At 42.8% G+C, this 24,955-nt stretch overlaps 1 protein-coding gene across 1 annotated transcript; it reads right to left on the reverse strand.

Moving 5' to 3' along the window:
- Window positions 1–14,931: 14,931 nt before the first annotated feature.
- On the reverse strand, window positions 14,932–23,471 carry LOC143796079 (uncharacterized). The gene is made up of 5 exons (XM_077281026.1): window positions 22,907–23,471; window positions 22,669–22,825; window positions 22,180–22,548; window positions 18,825–18,918; window positions 14,932–15,030 (listed from the first exon to the last, which is right to left on the reverse strand). The coding sequence occupies exons 1-5, from the start codon at window positions 23,106–23,108 to the stop codon at window positions 14,932–14,934; spliced, it is 921 nt and encodes a 306-aa protein (XP_077137141.1). The 5' UTR covers window positions 23,109–23,471.
- Window positions 23,472–24,955: the final 1,484 nt, after the last annotated feature.

A 24,955-nucleotide genomic window follows, 5' to 3' on the forward strand; every position in this document is an offset into this window, starting at 1 on the left:
GAAATGTTGCCTTTTAGGCTCATGGAGATGGAAGCTTTCTGTGACCTGATGGCAGTGGCCGTCCCTCGGTACTCAGTTCCCAGCCGTCACTATTTCTCCCGGCGTACCGTCTCCACATTACACAAGCACGTGTCCCATAACATTCAATGTGTCCTCAACAATGCAGTTATTGGGAAAGTCCACCTAACCATGGATACATTGACAAATGCCTGTGGGCAGGGCCAGTACATCTCGCTGATGGCACACTGGGTTAACATAGTGGAAGCCAGACAAAGTCGGACCTTGGGATGGAACACTCCCTCATGACGCTGAGGATTGCAGGCCCTATGTCAATCAGGGTTGCTGCCACAGTCTACAGCTCCTGCACCTATCCTCCTCCTCCTTTTCCTCTTTAGCCTTCATCAGTCTCAAGCTGGAAACACTGCAGCACTGCCTCAGCCAAGCACAACAGGCTGTGCTGAAGCTAATCTGCTTAGGTGACAAACCGCAAAATGCTGAAGAGTTGTGGGTAGCTCTGAAAGAGCAGGAAGATCTGTGTCTGACACTGCTGAACCTACAGCATGGCATGGTCATGTGTGACAATTGCCGAAACCTGGTGGTGGATCTGAGGTGTGGCGGGCTCACACACGTACCATGCCTTGCCCATGTGCTTAACCTCGTGATTCAGCTATATCTCAAAACCTACTCGGAGCTGCAGGATCTGCTTGTCAATGTACGCCGCCTGTGTGCCCATTTTAGAAAGTCAGCTACAGCTTCTGCCTCCCTTGCCATGCTTCAGCAGCGTTTGCAGCTTCCGGCTCACAGACTGGTGTGTGATGTCCCCACGCTTTGGAACTCTACTCTGCAGATGTTGGGAAGGATTTTTGAGCAGAAGAGGGCAGTTGTTGACTGCCAGCATCAACAAGGCCATCGGGATTCAGTTTAGACTCCGCACATAAGACCCCAGGAGTGGACATGGATGTCAGACATATGTACCATCCTCCAAAACTTTGAAGACTCCACCAAGCTGGTGAGCGGCGATGACTAGTGTTGAGCGATACCGTCCGATACTTGAAAGTATCGGTATCGGAAAGTATCGGCCGATACCGGCAAAGTATCGGATCCAATCCGATACCGATACCCGATACCAATACAAGTCAATGGGACTCAGGTATCGGACGGTATTCCTGATGGTTCCCAGGGTCTGAAGGAGAGGAAACTCTCCTTCAGGCCCTGGGAACCATATTAATGTGTAAAAGAAAGAATTAAAATAAAAAATATCGCTATACTCACCTGTCCGACGCAGCCTGCACCTTACCGAGGGAACCGGCAGCGTTGTTTGTTTAAAATTCGCGCTTTTACTTGGTTACGTGAGGTCCCGGCTTGTGATTGGTCAGGGCGGCCATGTTGCCGGGACGCGGACCAATCACAGCAAGCCGTGACGAAATTACGTCACGGCTTGCTGTGATTGGTCCGCGTCCCGGCAACATGGCCGCCATTAACCAATCACAAGCCGTGACGTCACGGGAGGCTGGACATGCGCGTATTTTGAAAAGCGCGCGTGTCCAGCCTCCAGTGACGTCCCGGCTTGTGATTGGTTAATGGCGGCCATGTTGCCGGGACGTCACTGGAGGCTGGACACGCGCGCTTTTCAAAATACGCGCATGTCCAGCCTCCCGTGACGTCACGGCTTGTGATTGGTTAATGGTGGCCATGTTGCCGGGACGTCACTGGGGGCTGGACACGCGCGCTTTTCAAAATACGCGCATGTCCAGCCTCCCGTGACGTCACGGCTTGTGATTGGTTAATGGCGGCCATGTTGCCGGGACGCGGACCAATCACAGCAAGCCATGACGTAATTTCGTCACGGCTTGCTGTGATTGGTCCGCGTCCCGGCAACATGGCCGCCCTGACCAATCACAAGCCGTGACGTCACGGGAGGCTGGACACGCGCGCTTTTCAAAATACGCGCATGTCCAGCCTCCCGTGACGTCCCGGCTTGTGATTGGTTAATGGCGGCCATGTTGCCGGGACGTCACTGGAGGCTGGACACGCGCGCTTTTCAAAATACGCGCATGTCCAGCCTCCCGTGATGTCACGGCTTGTGATTGGTTAATGGCGGCCATGTTGCCGGGACGCGGACCAATCACAGCAAGCCGTGACGTAATTTCGTCACGGCTTGCTGTGATTGGTCCGCGTCCCGGCAACATGGCCGCCCTGACCAATCACAAGCCGGGACTTCACGTAACCAAGTAAAAGCGCGAAATTTAAACAAACAACGCTGCCGGTTCCCTCGCTGAGGTCCCGGCTGCGTCGGACAGGTGAGTATAGCGATATTTTTTATTTTAATTCTCTTTTTTACACATTATTACATTAATGTTGTTGCGATACCCGATACCCGATACCACAAAAGTATCGGATCTCGGTATCGGAAATTCCGATACAGCAAGTATCGGCCGATACCCGATACTTGCAGTATCGGAATGCTCAACACTAGCGATGACGCCATAATTAGCATCACCATCCCGCTTCTCTGTGTTCTGAAACGCTTTCTGCTCACAATGAAAGAAGATGCATTGTAGGCGGAGCACAATGAGATGGTGTAAGGAGCTATACAGGGTGATTACGCACAGCCCAGCCTCATCTGATCCCAAAGTGGATTGAGTGACAATGTGGAAGAGGAGGAGGAGGAGGTAGAACTACTACTTTCATGTGCTATAGATGGTACTACAAGCACAGCTGTCATACCGTCTGTTCAGCGGGAATGGCCTGAGGACAGGGAGTAGGAGGATGAGGACGAGGAGGACAGCATGGTCAGTCATCCTGTTGGTGAGGACACAAAAGTCTTGCCTGTTAGCAGTCTGGTACGCATGGATGACTTTATGTTGTGCTGCCTTTCCTGTGACCCTCGCATTCTCAAAATTTTGGGTGACAGTCATTACTGGTTGGTGACACTTCTAGACCCATGCTACAAGGAGAACTTTCAAACTCTTATTCCCGAGATGGACAGGTCTGCAAAAAAGGGTACCAGAATGCCCTTGAATTATTAAAAAAAATTCACATCTGAAAATGCTGGCGGCAGAGGTCACAGTTTGTTGGACAACCAAGGAGTACAGGCGAGAGAGACAGAACTCCAATCCAGCAGAGGCAGGGGAACACTGTCAAAGTTCTGGAAGCATTTTCTCAGACCCTCCCATCGCATAGGCCCTGAGGAAATGGGTACTGTCACAAGGAGTGCAATGTTTTGGAAGATGCTGAGGGAGTACCTTGCTGACCGTACCAATGTCCTCTGTGATTTCTCTGTGCCTTATAATTATTGGGTATCCAAGCTGGACATGTGGCGTGAACTGGCTCTCTATGCCTTGGAGGTCCTGGCCTGCCCTGCCGCTAGCGTTTTGTCAGAGCGGGTTTTTAGTGATGCTGGTGAAATTATAACTGATAAGCGCATCTGCCTGTCAGCTAAAAATGCTGACAGGCTGACTCTTATAAAAATGAACAAGGGCTGGATTAGGACAGACTTTTCAACACCACCAAATGATAGCAGCATAACAAACTCAAATCCAGGGTCTTTTTTTTGGGAGGTTTATTCCCATTAACACCCACACATGGGTATATGCTTCCTGATTTTGGCTATTTGCTGTTGTCCTCCTCCTTCTCCTCATCCTCATCCTCCACCACCATATCATCAGGGTGATCGTGGTCCGTGATGCAACACCCACATAATTTTTTTAAAGGGTGTTTATGATGTCCATAAAAAAAATTGGAATACAGTATGTTCATGTATACCCCCAGGGTTAAATGTTTGTCAGCCCATACACTTAGTGCATGGGCATTACAAGTCTAGGAGACCTGCTCCTTTCTAATGGGAACATTTTTTCATGAGGCCCTCCTCTACATCTCTTCAAAGGGACATTGGAGTGTCTCCACATTTTTGGCAGCCCTTGCATTCACTGCATAGTCAAACACTATGGGAGTCCCACTTCCTAATTATAGGAACATTGTTTTCATGAGGCCCTCCTGTATGTCTCTTCAAAGTGGTATTGTGGTTCCTCCAAATTTTTGGCAGCCTTTGCATTCACTGCATAGGCAAACACTATGGGAGACCCTCTACCTAATAAAGGGAACATTTTTTCATGAGGCCCTCCTCTACATCTCTTCAAAGGGGCATTGGAGTGCCTCCAAATTTTTGGCAGCCCTTGCATTCATTGCATAGGCAAACAGTATGGGAGACCCACTTCCTAATAATGGGAACATTGTATTCAGTAGGCCCTCCTGTACGTCTCTTCATAGGGGTATTGGGGTGCATCCAAGTTTTGGGCAACCCTGCCACTCACTGCATATGCAATAACAGTATAGGAGACCCACTGTTTAATAATGGAAACAACAAAGCATAGCCGGCTGATGGCTCTCTAAGAATAGTGAGAGCCGACTGCTGGCCCTTTAAGAATAGTAAAGGTTGCCTGATGGCCCTATTAATATAGGTTTTGTGACTTTCAGAGTCCCTCCTTCATAAATGGTCAGATAAGGTTGTAAAATGTTAAAATGACATTTCCCAGTGAATACATTTGTCTTAGTTGAAAGCAATGTTAAAGTTCAAAAATGCATCACAAACGCTATGTGTGAACATACCCAAGGTGTGGAGGAGCATTTTTGTTTTTGGTTATTTATTTTGCCTTATATACAAGTCATTACCCTGGAAAGGATGCTCCTTAACATATTTCCCAGGAAAATCCATTTTAGTTTTGTTTTTGTATGTTTTATTGTGAGTCTGTAAATGTGGCATTAGGCTCTGACAACATTGTTCACAGCAGTGACCTGGGAGTCAGAAATGCTTCCAGGGGTCTTCCCCATGCTTTTTCCATGTCATTTGAGCACTGTTCCCATCGATTTCCGCAATTTCTAGTCCCTCTGCAGACCGCCAGGGGACCTCCGGAAAAATGCTCGCGTTTCCCATAGACTTACATTGGGCTCGTTGCTCGGGTCGAGTACCCGAGCATTCCAATTTGCTTGACCTGAGCATTTTAGTGCTCGCCCATCACTAGTTACAAGTGCTCTGGTCATTCATTACCTGGCAAGGTTTAGCAGCAGAGTCTTATATGGTCCACCAAGCTACCCCAACGCACGTTTAGTACAGTTTCTTCATCAGGGGGCATGGCAGGTAATGAATGACCAGAGCACTTGTAACATATCCTTATTCCTTGGATTTAAAGATACATTACATAATTATTCTGCATTTTAATCTAACATGCTCTGGTATTTCACCCTGACACTTCTATGCAGATTATTGTTTTTTGCTCATGTTTAGTTGTATTTGTCCATATGTGCCCCCTTTTCACATGTAAAGCGCGATGGAAAAAATGGCGCTATAAAAATGTACAATAATAATAATAATTAGATGCTATGTAATCTTGCAAAATCCATACAGAGGATCTTACCTATGATGTTTAGTGCAGCTACTTTCAAAAACAATATTGAATGCATATATGGTCTCACTTGCCCTCTGCACTGCATGGTTGTATGTTTGTCCATTTTTTACCCACGCCTATCCATGCTTGTTTATATAATTAATAAAGAGATTTGCAGTTACATGGACTATAAGATTGTTCTTTTGGTTCTCGTTTCCTTCCTGTTATAATAAAATCTAACCAGAAAGTTTTCAGAATAACATTAAAATGTTTTAAGCATAGATAGATATAGCAAATTTATTAAATTCATAACGTAAGGAGATCTGGTGTTCAATTCATAAATCCACCAGGATTCACGATTTATTAGTTTCCTGTGATGATCCCCGCCTCTACAAGTTGTTTTTAACCCTTTCTGTTTGTAAGAGGCTGCAGTGAGAGGTATCTCCTCCATGTTTTATACTGAAGTGTTTAAAAGTTGCTGAGTATTTGGTGGTTAATTTATTAGAAGAGTCTGACAAATGACGCCTGATGAGGATTTTGAATGCCTCGGTTGTGCATTCTACGTACTTAATGTCACATAGTTTGCAGGTAATAAGGTACCAACAAAAGTGGAATTACAATTCAGAAAGTTTTTTATGGAATATACAGCTCTGGCAAAAATTAAGAGACCACTACAAAATGTTCAGTGTGTCTGATTTTTCTCTTTATAGGTATATTTTTGAGTAAAATGTAATTTTTTCTTTTATTCTATAAACTTCTGACAACATGTCTCCGAATTTCCAAGCAATTAATTTTGTATTTTTTTTTCTGAAAAGGAGAAATGGTCAAAATTACAGAAAAAAACCCCAGTGCTTTCAGACCTCAAATAATGCAAAGAAAACAAGTTCAAAATCATTTAGAAACAACAATACTAATGTTTTAACTCAGGAAGAGTTCAGAAATCAATATTTTGTGGAATAACCATGATTTTTAATCACAGTTTTTAAGGTCTTGGCATGTTTTCCACCAGTCTGTCACTCTGGTTCTCGTGCAAAAATTTAAGCAATTCTTGTTTGGGCTCATACTCACTTGCGCGAGACTCGGATGAGTCTCGCACGGCAATACCCGGACTGCACCTAGCACAGAGGAGCGGAGCGTGCGGCTGCATGTTTTCCTATGCGGCCACACGCTCCGATCTGAGTGCCGGCAGCAGCATCGGGTATTGCCATGCCATGCAAGTGAGTATGAGCCCTTTGTTTGATGGCTTGTGACTTTCCATCATCCTCTTGATTACATTCCAGAGGTTTTCAATGAGGTTCAGGTCTGGAGATTGGGCTGCCCATGACAGAGATTTGATGTGGTTGTCTCTTAATTTTTGCCAGAGCTGTATTTTCATAGTTGTTGTGGATGTAAATGTAGTAGAATTTTCTACAAGTTTCGCGGTCTGCTTTTTCATGTTGCTTCTTGAAAAAGGGAAAAAATTAAGGGATAAAACATTTTTGGGAAAAAAATAAACATTTTTAATATGCCGAACTAATGTTTTGTGTAGTGAGTTCAAAATTCTCACTGTTCTCTTGGATAAAATCTTTGAGAGGTGCAGTTTCCAAAATGGGGTCACTTGCATGTTTTTTTTTTAACTAAAGTGTCTAAAGGCCATGCAAATGCAATATGGCACCTACAATCTATTTCAGCCTAATTTGTGTTCCAAAATTCAATTGGTGCTCCTTCCCTTCTGAGCCCTGACTTTGCACAAACAGAGGTTTCTGGCTACATGTGGGGTATAAGTACGTTACCAGAAGCTAGGTAACAAATTTCCCTGTCCATTTTCTTGTGCTATTCCTTGCAAAAGTGAAACAAATGAGGCTAGAGTAACATTTTACCGTTAAAAAAATTACAATTATTTTTATTTTCTGTGTAGCACCTGAAGGGTTAAAACAATTTCTGACAGCAGTTATGAAGTATTTCAGGGGTGCAGTTTTTAAAATGGTATCATATTTGAGTAGTTTCCAATATATAGGCCCCATAAAGTCCAATTAAATCTGAATAGGTCCTTAACCCCTTAAGCCCCGAGGGTGGTTTGCACGTTAATGACCGGGCCAATTTTTACAATTCTGACCACTGTCTCTTTATGAGATTATAACTCTGGAACGCTTCAACGGATCTTGGCGATTCTGACATTGTTTTCTCGTGACATATTGTACTTCATGATAATGGTAAAATTTATTCGATATAACTTCGTTTATTTGTGAAAAAAATGGGAATTTGGCAAAAATTTAGAAAATTTCGCAATTTTCCAACTTTGAATTTTTATGCCCTTAAATCACAGAGATATGTCACGCAAAATACTTAATAAGTAACATATCCCACATGTCTACTTTACATCAGCACAATTTTGGAACCAAATTTTTTTTGTTAGGGAGTTATAAGGGTTAAAAGTTGACCAGCAATTTCTCATTTTTACAACACCATTTTTTTTAGGGACCACATCTCATTTGAAGTCATTTTGAGGGGTCTATATGATAGAAAATACCCAAGTGTGACACCATTCTAAAAACTGCACCCATCAAGGTGCTCCAAACCACATTCAAGACGTTTATTAACCCTTCAGGTGTTTCACAGGAATTTTTGGAATGTTTAAATGAAAATGAACATTTAACTTTTTTTTCACACAAAATTTACCGTATTTTTCGGCCTATAAGACGCACCGTACTATAAGACGCACCCCAAATTTGGGGTGAAAAATGCAGAAAAAAAGATTTTTTATAAGATGGGGGTCCGTCTTATTGTCCGAATTTAAGATCTCTTACCTGAGGGCAGGCAGTGGCAGAGCAGGGTCACAGGAGGCATGGTGGTGGCAGAGGTGAGGTGATGCTGAGGTGCGGTGGGCGGAACGGCGTGCACCTGAGCAGGGTCCCATCCTGCTTAGGTGGGCGACGCCATGGCCTGGTGTCCATGGGGAGGTTGCTGTGGCGGTGGCAGACGTGCGGTCACTTCCTCAGGTGGCAGTGGCCAGGGTCCCTTCCACATTTGAGGTGACGCCACAGCAGTAGTGAAGGAGAGCAGCAGAGCTGGGTGGTTTTCCTGGTGGCGGCGGACTTACCGGCATTGTGGCGGTGACAGAGGTGCGGGCATGATGTGGCACGGTGAGCTGTATGGCGTGAGCAGGTCCCATCCATATTTGAGGTGAATCCGCGGCCCGGTATTGATGGAGAGCAGCAGCGCAGGTAAGTTACGGTATTTTCCGGTGGTGGCGGCCATCTTGCTGAGGCCGCGCGTGCGCAGATTCACTACTCTGCGTCCCAGGGCTTCAGGAAAATGGCCACCGTGATCTCCATCTGCGCACGCGCGGCCTCCTACGGCCATTTTCCTGAAGCCCTGGGACACAGAGTAGTGAATCTGCGCACGCGCGGCCTCAGCAAGATGGCCGCCGCCACCGGAAAATACCGTAACTCACCAGCGCTGCTGCTCTCCATCAATACCGGGCCGCAGATTCACCTCAAATATGGATGGGACCTGCTCACGCCATACAGCTCACCGTGCCACATCATGCCCGCACCTCTGTCGCCGCCACAATGCCGGTAAGCCTGCGTTCCGAATATAAGATGCACCCCCCATTTTCCTCACAATTTTCTTGGGGAAAAAGTGCGTCTTATATGCCAAAAAATACGGTAATTCAGCTCCAATTTGTTTTATTTTACCAAGGGTAACAGGAGAAAATGGACCCCAAAATTTGTTGTACAATTTGTCCTGAGTATGCCGATACCCCATATGTGGGGGTAAACCACTGTTTGGGCACATGGCAGAGCTCGGAAGGAAAGGAGCGCCATTTTACTTTTCAATGCAAAATTGACTGCAATTGGGATGGGACGCCATGTTGCGTTTGGAGAGCCCCTGATGTGCATAAACATTGAAACCCCCCACAAGTGACACCATTTTGGAAAATAGACCCCCTAAGGAACTTATCTATATGTGTGGTGAGTAGTGTTGAGCGATACCGTCCGATACTTGAAAGTATCGGTATCGGAAAGTATCGGCCGATACCGGCAAAGTATCGGATCCAATCCGATACCCGATACCAATACAAGTCAATGGGACTCAAGTATCGGACGGTATCACTGATGGTTCCCAGGGTCTGAAGGAGAGGAAACTCTCCTTCAGGCCCTGGGATCCATATTAATGTGTAAAAGAAAGAATTAAAATAAAAAATATTGCTATACTCACCTCTCCGACGCAGCCTGGACCTCAACGAGGGAACCGGCAGCGTTGTTTGCGCGTTTACTTCCTTACGTGAAGTCCCGGCTTGTGATTGGTCGCGTGCCGCCCATGTGGCCGCGACGCGACCAATCACAGCAAGCCGTGACGTAATTTTAGGTCCTTCAGGATTTTAAAATTACATTCTGGCTTGTGATTGGTCGCGTCGCGGTCACATGGGCGACGCGACCAATCACAAGCCGTGACGTGACGGGAGGCTGGACACGCGCGCATTTTAAAATGCGCGCTTGTCCTGCCTCCCGTGACATCCCGGCTTGTGATTGGTCGCGTCGCCCATGTGGCCGCGACGCGACCAATCACAAGCCAGAACGTAATTTTAAAGTCCTGAAGGACTTAAAATTACGTCACGGCTTGCTGTGATTGGTCGCGTCGCGGCCACATGGGCGGCACGCGACCAATCACAAGCCGGGACTTCACGTAAGGAAGTAAACACGCAAATTTTAAGCAAACAACGCTGCCGGTTCCCTCGCTGAAGTCCAGGCTGCGTCGGAGAGGTGAGTATAGCAATATTTTTTATTTTAATTCTCTCTTTTACACATTATTACATTAACCCCTTCCCGACATGTGACGGTATAGTACGTCACATGTCGGGACCCCCGCTTTGATGTGCGCTCCAGCGGTGAGCGCACATCAAAGTCGCGACATGTCAGCTGTTTTTTACAGCTGACATGTGCGTGCAATAGCGGCGGGTGAAATCGCGATCACCCGCCGCTATTAACTAGTTAAATGCCGCTGTCAAACGCAGACAGTGGCATTTAACTACCGCATCCGGCCGTGCGGCCGGATATGAGCGCATCGCCGACCCCCGTCACATGATCGGGGGTCGGCGATGCTCCTCCATTGTAACCATAGAGGTCCTTGAGACCTCTATGGTTACTGATTGCCGGTGGCTGTGAGCGCCCCCCTGTGGGAAGGAGGGTAGCGAAAAACCAAAACGGAAAAACGGAAAAAGCTCCGGGGGTGAAGGGGTTAATGTTGTTTCGATACCGATACCCGATACCACAAAAGTATCGGATCTCGGTATCGGAATTCCGATACCCGCAAGTATCGGCCGATACCCGATACTTGCGGTATTGGAATGCTCAACACTAGTGGTGAGCACTTTGACCCACCAAGTGCTTCACAGAAGTTTATAATGCAGAGCCGTAAAAATAAAAAATCATATTTTCTCACAAAAATTATATTTTCACCCCCAATTTTTTTATTTTCCCAAGGGTAAGAGAAGAAATTAGACCACAAAAGTTGTTGTGCAATTTGTCCTGAGTACGACGATACCCCATATGTGGGGGTAAACCACTGTTTGGGCGCATAGCAGAGCTCGGAAGGGAAGGAGTGCCATTTTACTTTTCAATACAAAATTGACGGGAATTAAGATGGGACACCACGTTGCGTTTGGAGAGCCCCTGATGTGCCTAAACATTGAAACCCCCCACAAGTGACACCATTTTGGAAAGTAGACCCCTTAAGGAACTTATCTAGATGTGTTTTGAGAGCTTTGAACCCCCAAGTGTTTCACTACAGTTTATAACGCAGCGCCGTGGAAATAAAAATTATTTTTTTTTTCACAAAAAAGATTTATTAGCCCCCGAGTAGCCCTAACCCTAGCCCTAACCTTAAACCTAGCCCTAACCCTAGCCCTAACCCTAACCCTAGCCCTAACCCTAACCCTATCCCTATCCCTAGCCCTAACCCTAGCCTTAACCCTAGCCCTAACCCTAGCCCTAATCCTAATGGAAAAATAAAAATAAATACATTTTTTTTATTTTATTATTTTTCCCTAACTAAGGGGGTGATGAAGGGGGGTTTGATTTACTTTTATAGCTTTTTTTATATCGGATTTTTATGATTGGCAGCTGTCACACACTAAAAGACGCTTTTTATAACAAAAACGTTTTTGCGTCTCCACATTTTGAGACCTATAATTTTTCCATATTTTGGTCCACAGAGTCATGTGAGGTCTTGTTTTTTACGGGACGAGTTGACGTTTTTATTGGTAACATTTTCGGGCACATGACATTTTTTGATTGCTTTTTATTCCGATTTTTGTGAGGCAGAATGACCAAAAACCAGTTATGCATGAATTTCTTTTTGGGGAGACGATTATACCGTTCCATGTTTGGTAAAATTGATAAAGCAGTTTTATTCGTCGGGTCAGTACGATTACAGTGATATCTCATTTATATCTTTTTTTATGTTTTGGAGCTTTCATACGATAAAAGCTATTTTATAGAAAAAATAATTATTTTGGCATCGCTTTATTCTGAGGACTATAACTTTTTTATTTTTTTGCTTATAATGCTGCATGGTAGCTTGTTTTTTGTGGGACAAGATGACGTTTTCAGCGGTACCATGGTTATTTATATCCATCTTTTTGATCGCGTGTTATTCCACTTTTTGTTCAGCAGTATGATAATAAAGCATTGTTTTTTGGCTCGTTTTTTTTTTTTTTCTTACGGTGTTCACTGAAGGGGTTAATTAGTGGGAAAGTTTTATAGGTTGGGTTGTTACAGACGCGGCGATACTAAATATGTGTACTTTTATTGTTTTTTTATTTAGATAAAGAAATGTATTTATGGGAATAATATATTTTTTTCTTTATTTAGGAATTTTTTTATTTAATTTTACACATGTGGAATTTTTTTTTTTACTTTTATACTTTGTCCCGGGGGGGGTGGGGGCATTACCGATCGCTGATCTGGCAGTTTGCACAGCACTCTGTCAGATCAGCGATCTGACTGACAGCGCTGCAGGATTACCAGCGCCTGCACTGGACCCGGAAGTAATCCCTGCAGGACCCGGATGCAGCCCCGCGGCCATTTTGGATCCGGGGCCTGCAGGGATAAGAGGTAAGAGACGCTCGGAGCAACGCGATCACATCGCGTTGCTCCGGGGGTCTCAGGGAAGCCCGCAGGGAGCCCCCTCCCTGCGCAATGCTTCCCTATACCGCCGGAACACTGCGATCATGTTTGATCACAGTGTGCCAGGGGTTAATGTGCCGGGGGAGGTCCGTGACCGCTCCTGGCACATAGTGCTGGATGTCAGCAGCGATAGTCAGCTGACACCCGGCCGCGATCGGCCGCGCTCCCCCCGTGAGCGCGGCCGACCACATATGACGTACTATACCGTCGGTGGGAATTAAGGCCCACCCCACCTCGACGGGATAGTATGTCATATGGGATTAAGGGGTTAAAGAAACAGGTTTTGGAAATTTCTTTAAAAAATTGGAAATTGCTGCTGATCTTTTTACACTTTTAAAATCGTAACAAAATAAAATTTAGTTTGAAAATGTATTCAAATGTAAAGAAGACATATGGGAAATGTTATTAATTAATTATTTTTTTACAGCATGACTAACTGGTTTAAGTAAATAAAGATTGACATTTTAAAAATTTAAAATTTTCCCCAAAATTTCGATATTCTCACAAAAAAAACGCAAAACATATTTCGACCTAAGTTTATCACTAATATAAAGTACAATGTCAGGAGAAAAAAAAATCTCAGAATCACTAGAATAAATTGAAGCATTCCAGAGTTGTTACCACATGAAGTGACACTGGTCCGATTTCTAAAGTTTGGCCTGGTCATTAACTCCTTCATGACGGGCACATTTTAGCTTATTCGCTTCCGTTTTTTTTCTTTCCTTCTTCCCAGAGCCATAACTCGTTTATTTTTCTGGCCACATAGACAGATGAGTACTTGTTTTTTGCAAGATGAGATGTACTTTTAAATGACACCATTTATTTTACCACATAATGAAAACAGGAAAAAAATTCCAAATGCAGTGAAATTGCAAAAAAAACCCACAATTCTGTTTTTTGGGGAATTGTTTTTACGGTGTACATTTTGCGGTAAAAAAGTACCTCACAATATGGTTCTCCTCATCAATATGATTACGGCAAAATAAAACATGTCCAGCTTTTTTAATTATTTTAGTGGTGAAAAAAATCTGAAGTTTGCAAACAAAAATGTCTTGGGGACATGTGTTGCTATTTTCCGAGACCCGTAATATTTTTCTTTTTCATCCAATGATGCTGTATCATGGCTTATTTTTGACAGAGTGACACAATGCTTTTATTACTACCATTTTGGGATAGATTTGATTTTTTCATCGCTTGTTACAGCATTTTTTGTTGAATTGTAGTGTCCAAAAAAACATAATATTGGTGTTCTTGAATTTTTTACATTTACAATGTTTATTTATTGATTTAATTGTTCTTTTATTTTGATAGATAAGACTATTCTGAACTCAGCAATTCCAAATATGTGTATTCAAAAGTTTAGGGTCACCCAGACAATTTTGTGTTTTCCATGAAAACCATACTTTTATTAATCAAATGAGTTGCCAAATAAATTGAAAATCTAGTCCAGACATTGACAAGGTTCGAAAAAAAGATTTTTATTTGAAATCATTTTCTCCATCCAACTATGCTTTCGTCAAAGAATGCTCCTTTTGCAGCAATTACAGCATTGCAGACCTTTGGCATTCTAGCAGTTAATTTGCTGAGGTAATCTGGAGAAATTTCACCCCTTGCTTCCAGAAGCCCCTCCCACAAGTTGGTTTGGCTTGATGGGCACATTTTGCGTACCATACGGTCAAGTTGCTCCCCCAACAGCTCAATAGGGTTGAGATCTGGTGACTGCGCTGGCCACTCGATTACAGATAGAATACCAGCTGCCTGCTTCTTCCCTAAATAGTTCTTACATAATTTGGAAGTGTGCTTTGGGTCATTGTCCTGTTGTAGGATGAAATTGGCTTCAATCAAGCACTGTCCACAAGGTATGGCATGGCATTGCAAAATGGAGTGATAGCATTCCTTATTTAATATCCCTTTTACCTTGTACAAATCTCCCACTTTGCCAGCACCAAATCTGCCCCAGACCATCACATTACCTCCACCATGCTTGACAGATGGCATCAGACACTCTTCCAGCATCTTTTCAGTTGCTCTGCGTCTCATAGATGTTCTTCTGTGTGATCCAAACACCTCAAACTTGGATTCGTTTGTCCATAAAACTTTTTTCCAATCTTCCTCTGTCCAATGTCTGTGTTCTTTTGCCCATATTAATCTTTTCCTTTTATTAGCCAGTCTCAGATATGGCTTTTTCTTTGCCACTCTGCCCTGAAGGCCAGCATCCTGGAGTCACCTCTTCTCTGTAGATGTTGACACTGGCATTTTGCGTGTACTATTGAATGAACCTGCCAGTTGAGGACCTGTGAGGCATCAATTTCTCAAACTACAGACTCTAATGTACTTGTCTTGTTGCTCATTTGGACAGCGGGGCCTCCAACTTCTCTTTATGTGGTTAGAGCCTGTTTGTGCTCTCCTCTGAAGTGAGTAATAGACACCATTGTTGGAAATCTTAAATTTCTTGGCAATTTCTCATATGGAATAGCCTTGAGAACAAAAAGGGAAATGCAGAAGTTAATCAGTAATTATACCTCCTCTACATCACAGATATGAGAACAAAAACACCCCTATAAATATTCATTACAAAGAACATTTCATTTCTAAGAACAAGAATAGACTGTCGAGTTTCACATGAAAGTTCTTTTTTTTCTAGCCATTTTGAGAGTTTAATGGAACCAACAAAAGTAATTCTCCAGATTCTCAACTAGCTCAAAGGAAGGTCAAGTTTATAGGTTCTCTAATCAGCCAAACTGTTTTCAGCTGTGCTAACATACTTGCACAAGGGTTTTCAAGGGTATTCTAACCATCCATTAGCCTTCTTACACAGTTAGGAAACATAAAGGGACCATAAGAACACTGGAGTGATGGTTGTTGGAAATGGGCCTCTATACACCTATGAAGATATTGCATTACAAAACATACGTTTGCAGCTAGAATAGTAATTTACCACATTAACAATGTATACAGTGTATTTCTGAATCATTTAATGTTAGCTTCATTGGAAAAAACTGCTTTTCTTTCAAAAATAAGGAAATTTCTTAGTGACCCTAAACTTTTGAATGGTAGTGTATGTACAGTATTTCATATTTTTAGAAAACAGTGTTATTTACTTTTTACTGATTTTGTTAGCCCCATTAGATGGCTTGAAGATGCAATCGTCTGATCGCTTGTGCAATATGCAACAATGCCTCAGCATTGCTGCATATAGCAGAAATCACAATCTCCTTTGAGGCTTTGCCACAGGCAAGATTTCAAAGGAGTTCCATAATGACAGTCATGGGGGTCATCAGCTGACCCCCGGATGCTATGACAACCCATCTGCGATCACGTCACGGCTGCGCCGATGGGCGGAAGTAAGTACATGCATGCATGTTGGCGTGTGCTAAATGCCGCTGTCAGAGATTAACAGTGGTAATTAGCATGTTAACAACCATGCTTCACTTCACCAGTGATTATTAGCAGCAGGTCATGGCTGTGAGCCATCGCCTGCTAAGGATGGGACGGGTTCACTGCATGAGCCCGCAACATACACCCACTTCTGACTTGCGCCGTATTTAAAGTTTTAAGATATATCCAAAAAAGATACCCCTTAGAACTAAATTTCAAAAAGTTAGTTAATTCTGTAATACAGTTTCAAGAAGAAAAGTGGAAATACGTTTTCATACTTTTTAAAGAGGATATAAATGTTTTCACATACGAAGCATAGAAAAATGATGCATTTCTTCCATATTACATCCTTCTGATCAAGGGCCCTGATGCGCAAACAGGTCTCTAGACCTGAACTCACGAGCCCCTTAGGCATTTATATGAGTTCAGTTCAGGGAACCCATTAATGTCAAAAGTTTAAATGACCCTAATGCATGACATTTGTAAAAATATCAGAAATAATCAGAAATTATTTGATAGTGCCTTTGCTCCCTACTAAATAACTGTGTGATAACCAAATATTAAAAGGTATCTAAGCCATCTAAGAGCAGCATGATGTTGCAGCCAAAACCCAGATTCCAATGACAAATCACTTTCTTTCCTCGTTGATGCAGTCTTAATAAAATCCATGTTTTATGTGCTGCAGATATAACAGTTCTCTGAATGCAGAGCTCTGTATAACCAGGCCAAAATTACTGATTGACTGATTTTTGTCTGCACTGTGCATAAGCAGAAAGCCACCAATCAGTGGTGGGGTAATGATGCGCTCATGAGTGTGTAGGACAATATGGCAGCAGGTTTACTAGTCCTCTAGTGATAATCTTCTGCTGATAAAAGTATGATTTTATTAAAACTACACTATTATAAGCAGACCAGTAAGTGATACATCACTGGACTCAGGATCTCTGCTCCTACATTATGCTGATTAGCAAAAAATGGAAATAAGGAATGGTCATTACGGCATTAGTTTATGTTAGTATTTAAGCCTGAATCTGCAACTAAATTAGCCAAGCCGCCTGCTGCATCTAGTTCTGTCACTTTTGATGTAATTATTATAGCTAATTTTACTTTTAACTCTATGTGAAAAAAGAACAATGTTGTATCTACTGAAGCATGCTGAATTATAATCCCCTATGTCATAATGAGTCTTGTGTAGCTGAAAAGTGAGACATGAATGCATTGTGATGTACACAGCAGCGCCAGTGATACAAACATATCACTGCCGGGGGAATGAAAGCTTAGCATCATACTGATAGAACTGCTTTGGCATTCATAGTCGTACACATAAATACTGCATGAATATCAGACATGCTATTTCCATTAGTGACATCACGCAGTTAACCTTCTCAGCGCCAGATAAGGAAAAAACTATTTAGCTTGTTCTAATTTTCCTGAAAATTTCATGCAAAGCCGATACTGGTTTTATATCCGAATGTGAGTCTATTGTAATACCCCCATTTCATTCTGTTTAGTTCAAGCATTCAGCCTGGTTGACATACATAACTGGGATCCTGCTGTTATCATCAACTCTGATGATCGGTGAAAACATTGATTCCTGCAGTTCATCCTTCATAAGCCATTGTCAATAATAACAACAGTACATGAGGAGTTTGTCGGAGGGAAAGTGCTCTCTCTGTCAACCTATGGCAACTGCAGCAAGATCAGCTTGGCTTAGTGTCAGTATAAGGGCATGTGTACACATCGCCTTTTCCAGGCAGGTGAACCTGCTCAGTTATTCTTTAGGGAAACACTGGCTTTTTTACTGCAATTTTTTCCCTTAAGTGTCTTTGTCAGCATTTTTTTATGCAATTTTCATAGAGATTTCTTGATGTTTTTGGCCACTGGCATATTTTTAGCATTTTGATAGCGTTTTGGGGGGCATCTTTTTCATTATAGATTTTTTAAAACTCCATTCAACAATGAAGAAACTGCTAACAGTATTTTCAAGTAAAAATGCTGGCAAAATGCTCAAAAAGACCATTGGTGCATTCCAGGCTTTTTTTCCCATCCATCCCATTGAGTTGTATTGCAAAAAATAGAGCTTTTTCAGAGGACAAAATGAATGAAAAATCATTTGCTCATTCTTTTAAGTGTTTATTTAGCGCTTTTTTTGAAAGAACTGCAGTAACAAATGTAATGATGCCATTCACTTGGGAGTGATCTGAGGTATTACAGGATTTAAATTCTGGCTGGTTTATTGCAGTCCTCATAAACCACGTCACAATAATTTCAAATACAGCCCTTGTCCGGCTAAAAGTACAACATAAGGCATAAAGTATATACAATGCTGCTTGTTAGCCCGCCTGGGTTAGAGCTCACTTCTTTGTCCTTTAGCAAAGGTATTCATTCAGGTATTGTGAGACAAACAGCTCTCAATCTACACAGTGAACCACATCCAAGGGTTGAGATATGATGAGCAGCTATCTTAACTCACCCCTTTCAGTTCTATATGTACTAAAGCATTACTTCAAGTTTATCTCCCAACCACTAGGTGTCCGACAGCCACCAGACAGAGGACATAGACCGCACATCCAAAAATCATACATTAACACTGCTAGACTAAAATTTACAAAACTGAACATGAGGTTCTAAGCCTAACATTTTGATCAGACTGTATGAAACTCATTACCATGTCATGGTGAATCTCTCAGTGGGTCCCTAGGTCCCTAGCTTTAAAGGTACAGCGTTAACCACCATCACAGCGACTGTGCAGTCAACCTGGTACCTCACAGCACCCATGCTGTGTGGCTGAGTCCCCATGACTGCAGGGAACACCACATCACAAGCACAAAACCACAGCAGCAAAGGCCACCACATGGCACCAACACCAAGTGAATAGATCCAAATAACTCACCTTCCATATGCTCTCAGACTGTGAGGTGAGAGCAACAGATAGGAAGAACCCTCTTGCAGTTAACCCTGCACCAATTTTGACAAAGTACATGGTCCTAAATGAATTAAGACAAGAATGCTGACTAATAAATCTAATTGTACACTGTTCCAGAAATGCTACTTCAGTCAGAGTCAGAGACTGGAGTACTATTTCATGCGTAGAAGATGCAACCAAATATGATACATTTCATGGAGGGCATAGTCATGTCCATTTCTGGTTACTCCCCAACCTCGCACATCTCAGTGGGGCTGTTCCAAAGTGGTTTGAAACTGCCAAAAGTTGCACAATTTTTGCACACAATTTTTGCACAAAATTTTTGCCACTTTTCAAAGCTTTTATGCCCCTTCTGTGGCGTAAAAGCTTTGAAGAATCAACACAGAGAATTTAGATGCAGCTCAAATGAAAACTCTTAGTTGTTACGCAACCTCAAATTTACCTCAAAACATCATTTGAGGCAGTTGATCCTAGAAAAAGTTCTTGGAACTTTGATGTTTACCAATGATACTAAAGGTTCTGAGCTATCTATGAATCAAGCAAACACCTCTTAATACCAACCTTTCTTTTAGACATGATCTCTGGCTGTCAAGATCAGATGTTCAAAGCATCAGTCCCAGCTTCCCTACAGTTCCTTCTTTTACTGGTAAAACCACGCCTCTGATTTCCACCTTTCTTCCACTGTTCAACGGCTCCAGCTTGTTCCAAGGAAGGTAGTGAGTATTCTTCATTTAATTTAGGCACCTGATGCCTTGGGTTCGCAAACTTAATTCCGCTAGCAGAACATTCCAGTCAGTGGTTATTCAGCTACCATGGTAGATGTGTGTCAGCAGATATCTGTGCAAATTTCCAAATGGCCATGTTAGGCTTCTTTCACACTTCAGTTGTTTGGCGTCAGTCAACTCCGACATCGTGACGGATCAACGGATCCGTCAAAATTGTTTAGAAAACAGTTCTAATGGATCCGTTTTTTTGACTGATCAGTTACACTGATACATAAAAAAAACGGATCCGTTAGGACCATTGCGACCGTTTTTACATCCGTTGTAACCATTTTTTGACAGATCCATTTTTTAAAAAAGGAGGATCTCAATGTGATTGGCTACTAGAAACTACTGGAAAACTATATGTACAGTGTATTTACACCACATCTTTGAAAGGTTGTAGAGAAAGTGGCAAAGATGGAAGGGGTGCTGGCGAATATTGTGAAAATATGTGCAGATTTCACTTTTCAGGCTAATCGTTTGGCAGTCATCGTTCGAGACAAGGAGGAAGAAAGACTGCGCATTCTGCGGCAGCGGCGGAAGAGAAGGCTGTGAATCCATCCTATCACAGCCCAACGCATGACCCGTGGCGTTTATTCCACACTGTATATTGGATTGAGGGAAAATCCTGAAAAATTCTTCAGCTATGTGCGCATGAAAGCGAAAAATTTTGAAATTTTGTTGGGCCATGTGGAAGAATCTATACGGAGACGAGACACCCAGATGCGCTTCTCCATATCACCAGCGGAGCGTCTGATGGTGACTATTCGGTAAGTTATTCTTTTGTTAATGATTCTCATTCATCAGACTTATAACTTTAATGTTGTTTTTTGAAGTTTTTATTAATTATTGTCTTTTCCTTTTGTTAACAGATTCCTTGCAACTGGAGAATTGTTTTCATCCCTACATTTCCAGTTCAGGCTTGGGATATCCACAATCTCAGGGATCATCAGAGAGACCTGCCGGGCATTGTGGGATTGCTTACAAGTGGAATACATTCTAGAGCCATCACAGGAGAGGTGGCTGGAGATTGCCCACAATTTTGAAGAAATATGCCAGTTCCCAAATTGTGTGGGAGCAGTCGATGGGAAGCATATAAGGATTGTCAAACCTTATGGCTCTGGATCTGAATTTTACAATTACAAAAAGTACTTCTCAATTGTATTGATGGCCATAGCCGACATACACTGCAAATTTATCGCTGTGGATATCGGTGCGTATGGACACGCAAATGACTCCCAGATTTTTAAAACTTCACCACTGGGGCGTCGTTTGTATGGAGAAACATTTGACTTTCCACCGCCTAGACCTCTCCCTGGAACCACCGGTCCACCATTACCATTTGTGTGCGTTGGAGATGATGCCTTCCAGCTTTCACCACACTTGATAAAACCCTATGGAAGTAGTGGACTGACCCAGAGGAAGAACATTTTTAATTATCGCTTAACCAGAGCACGCAGAGTTGTGGAATGTGCCTATGGCATATTAACTGCTAAATGGAGAGTCCTACTAACGGCAATTAAACTGCAGACTGACACTGTTGTTGATGTGGTGAAGGCTTGTGTGGTACTTCACAATTTTATATTATCCAAAGAACATGCTTCCCTGGAGGATAATGTGTCAGAAACCACCTTGTGGGATTACCACAACACAAGTTTTTGCAGTCCAGTAGTAGTCTCCAGAATGCGGGACAATTTTGCAGACTACTTCATGTCTCCTCAAGGATCAGTTGACTGGCAGTACAAAATGGTGTAAACTTTTTTTTTCACACTTGTAAATATACCATGTTTTTTGTTTTGTTACAAAACCTTTGGACTTTAACCTCGCAGTATTGTATGTTTTGTATCGGTACCCCTTTACACATTTTCTACTGTTACTTTTACCATAACCTTGGTGGTTTTTATACAGTTTTAAAAAAAAAAAGGAAAGACAATAAAATTGTTTTTAAACCAAAAAAAGTTTTATTTATGTATAAGTTTACAGGTTCTCATAATTTGGGGTGGAGATAGTAGCGGGGGGGGAGGGGCTGACAGGGCGGACCACGTCGATAGTGGGGGACAGGACATCACGGGGAGGAACAGAAGTGGAATGGGTGGTGAAAACATGAGGTTGGGCAGGGAGTTGAGGTACAGATGTGGACTGTGGGAGGTATGGTGAAGGTATTGGTGGGATTGGGAACGGTGAAGTTAAAGGGGAGAATGGAAAGGGGAAGGTAGGTATTGGGAAATACTGAGGGGGAAAGGAAGGAATGGCGAAGGAGTAGAAGGAGGTTGGATGGGAGGAGGATGGACGGGAGGAGGATGGACGGGAGGATAGAGGCAGCTTGAGGGGGGAAAGGTGTTGAAACATGAAGGGTAGGTGGAGGGGCTTGGGACATCGCCTGCGCTAGAGCAGTGTGGCAGCCTTGCATCACATGCATCTGCAGGTCAGGAGTTAAATTTTCCATGTGCCTGAGGACCGACTGAAAAAAACAGTGTCTTGGTGACTGGTTTGCATCTGAATGCATCCTATCCAGACGACTGCTGAGTTCAAGTATGCTTTTGTTAACCATATTGTACCCAACAGATGTTTGCTCACCCAAAAGCTTCATGGCATTCTGGAAGGCTGCATTCAGATGCAAAAACTCAGGCACATAGCTCCTTTCCTGACCTCTCTGGCGCTGCCGTCCTGACCCCAAAGGTGTTCTAGATGTTGCGGCAGTGTCAGAGGGGTGGGGTAAAGGGAACTCTACATCACCTGCAGCTTCATGTGACAAAGTCTGCCCTGCTGCTCCAGCGCTGGTGGATGGGGCCGAGGGATCAAACAAAAGGGAAGGTACAGATACAGAGGGGTCGGGTCTTTCGACGTGGTCCCCAGTGGTGGACTCCTGTGAGATCGCTCCAGAGGGGTGCAACTCTGATGCAGGCTCCCGAGTGCTGCAGACAGTGCTGTTAAAGAAGAAAAACAAAATTAGTATCTTGATATTACAATTGCCCTTGCTGCCAAAAAAAATTGAAGGTTACACATTTTAACAGTTTGACTGAAAACATGTGGTGTTGAATATTTACCTTCTGCTCAGCAGCGTCGACCGGAGGAACGACAGGGCTCTGGCATATTTGTACCTGCTCCTGCGTCCTCTAGATCCACTCAGGGCCTGCATCTCCTTGTTAAACTCCCTCTTGAAGCGATCCCTGAGTGACCGCCACCGCACGATAACCCTGTTACCTGGAAAGAAACAGCAAAAATTGGTTACTATACAACACATTAAATCATGCTAACATAAGTTAATGAAGTGTGAATACTTACGCGCTAGATCCTGGGCCCCAGCGTCAAGTTCCTCCCAGTTCTCCAGAACAGCACCGCACACTTCCTCCCATAGCCGTCGGGTGATGAACTGGTCAGCATGACGGCGGTCCGCCATGTTCCACAGTGGCTCCCGATTTTGGACCTCTTGGATGAGGGTGTCCACATCTATCCCCCTCCTCTTCCTCAGCCTGATCGGGAGCATGCTGTGAAGCCTTTAACAAAAAAAATAAATAAAAAGGGAAAGATTATACCACATGAATTTTAAAATGTACTAAACACCAAACCAAAAAGGAACTTACTCTTTAGTGACCGCCGCGATTAGCATTCCGACGACTATGGGAGGTGCTTCGAGGAACTCTAGGGCGAGCCCGGATTGTGAAGACTAATAAAAAAATAAATAAATAAATTATGTGCTTGGATGGAGGCATATGTATTGTGTGTGCTGTGCTGAATGTTTGTGTTGGGTGTAGTGTGTTGTATGTGAGGATCTGTCTCTGCAAAACTTACACTATGCGCTCCCGCTCCTTGCATTTCTCCACCCTGCCCGTCTCCTTCTGGAAGCCCCTCTGCTACAGCTTCCTGTGAAAACAGAATAAATACGTATAGGGTTCAAAAACATATGTTACCATAGTTGTACCAAAAAAATTTATGAAGAAAAAATATAAACACCTCAGGTGGCTGATGATGTGATGGGGACTCCCAGAAGAAGACATTATGGTCCCTGTTTCAAACTTGGGGGACCTGCCTGCGTCTGTCTTGGGTCCCTCTTGGTCCCTAGAATCTGCAAGTATAAAGAGAGTTCTAAGCTACTATACAAAAGGATAGACGGAGCTTTCGGGACTTTATACTTTCATCTGTTTTCAAAACTTGGGGGGCCTGCCTGCGTCTGTCTTGGGTCCCTCTTGGTCCCTAGAATCTGCAAGTATAGAGAGAGTTCTAAGCTACTATACAAAAGGATAGACGCAGCTTTCGGGACTTTATACTTATATCTGTTTTCAAAACTTGGGGGGCCTGCCTGCGTCTGTCTTGGGTCCCTTGCTTGGTACCTCTAAAATCTTCCAATTTAAAGACAGCTTTAATTAGAATGATTATGTATTGGTATGCCAACTTACATTTTGATTCCCCCCCTACAAAAAATTATTACCACACCAAAAAAAAAAAAAAAATGAGTGTTAACTTGATATGCTTGATGTGCAAGCTGCCAAACCCTCCACCTCCTGTTTTCCCCACAAAAAAAAACCAAAATTAATTGAAAGCAACACCAAAACTACTTAAAACTTGATATGCGCCATGCGCATGCTGGTAAACCTACTCCCCCCCCAGACAAAGTGTCAACCTTATAAAAAATTTCCCTCATTCGAAGTTAAAATACCAATACCCAAAAATGTCAATTATGATTACCCTATAGTTACTATTTTCTAAAACCAGATAACATTTTCTAGACCAAAGGTTTGCATTCCGCATTTGTATATAGAACCTTTATTGCATGTATACCCAGTTTTAAATTTATCTTGAAATTAACAAAAAACCAAAATAGGAAGCCAAAGTCATAAGTACAAATTTGCACAAAAACTTTATTAAATATTTTTAAAAACACTCCTTTAAATATATTAAAAATGGAGATTTTTAATATATTTAAAGGAGTGTTTTTAAAAATATTTAATAAAGTTTTTGTGCAAATTTGTACTTATGACTTTGGCTTCCTATTTTGGTTTTTTTTGGTTTATTCTGTAGTTATGGAAGTGTCATATACATAGGCCGGTTCTTTTCTTATATGAAAATTTGAATTATCTTGAAATCAGACTACGGACAGTTTTGTGGAATTTTATTTCTATTTTTTTTATTCATTTTTTTTTTTTTTTTGGAAAGTAGGAGCTACACTGCTCTTTATTTTAAATACCAGTACAGTATGTTAATGTATGAAAAATAACAAAAATGCAGGACACACACATAACACGGCATTTATACACACACACCACACACATGTCACAGCACAGCCATTCAAAATACCAGCACAGTATGAAAAATAAAAACATGCAAGGCGGGCGG

The sequence above is a fragment of the Ranitomeya variabilis genome, chromosome 1 (assembly GCF_051348905.1).
Source record: "Ranitomeya variabilis isolate aRanVar5 chromosome 1, aRanVar5.hap1, whole genome shotgun sequence".
Lineage (NCBI taxonomy): Eukaryota > Metazoa > Chordata > Amphibia > Anura > Dendrobatidae > Ranitomeya > Ranitomeya variabilis.

Coding starts and splice junctions, on each gene's coding strand:
- LOC143796079 (XM_077281026.1), bottom strand. CDS start 23,108: ATGCTCCCGATCAGGCTGAGGAAGAGGAGGGGGATAGATGTGGACACC. Junction 22,549..22,668: donor TCGACGCTGCTGAGCAGAAG/GTAAATATTCAA, acceptor CTTCTTTAACAG/CACTGTCTGCAGCACTCGGG. Junction 18,919..22,179: donor GGTGAGCAAACATCTGTTGG/GTACAATATGGT, acceptor TAATTCATTTAG/GACCATGTACTTTGTCAAAA.